Here is a 222-nt window from a genome sequence, read left to right on the forward strand (position 1 = left end):
GTTCTGGCGGAGGCCCGGCGCTTCCCACCGAGTACCCAGCGCTGGTGCGGCTGAGGGCGCTGGGAGGGCGTGGAGAGGCGCGGGCGGCGCAGGCGGCGTTGCGGGACGGGGCCGTGCGGAGAGTGCGCTGCGTGCAGACGGGCGCCGGGCCCGGAGGTGCCGGGGAGTGCGTGACGGTGCGGGAGGAGGTGGTGGCTCATCGGAGCCGGCCGCATCTCTACC

At 76.6% G+C, this 222-nt stretch overlaps 1 protein-coding gene across 1 annotated transcript in view; it reads left to right on the plus strand.

Annotated features, from left to right (window-relative positions):
• LOC100542763 (chymotrypsin-like elastase family member 2A) overlaps positions 1-222 on the plus strand; it is a 5,885-nt gene that overhangs the window by 3,546 nt on the left and 2,117 nt on the right. The window contains exon 6 of the mRNA XM_010722917.3: positions 13-208. Within this exon, the coding sequence (XP_010721219.2) occupies positions 13-208 (196 nt within the window). The remainder of the gene's footprint in view (positions 1-12; positions 209-222) is intronic.

Source organism: Meleagris gallopavo, chromosome 23, assembly GCF_000146605.3.
Source record: "Meleagris gallopavo isolate NT-WF06-2002-E0010 breed Aviagen turkey brand Nicholas breeding stock chromosome 23, Turkey_5.1, whole genome shotgun sequence".
NCBI classification, from domain to species: domain Eukaryota; kingdom Metazoa; phylum Chordata; class Aves; order Galliformes; family Phasianidae; genus Meleagris; species Meleagris gallopavo.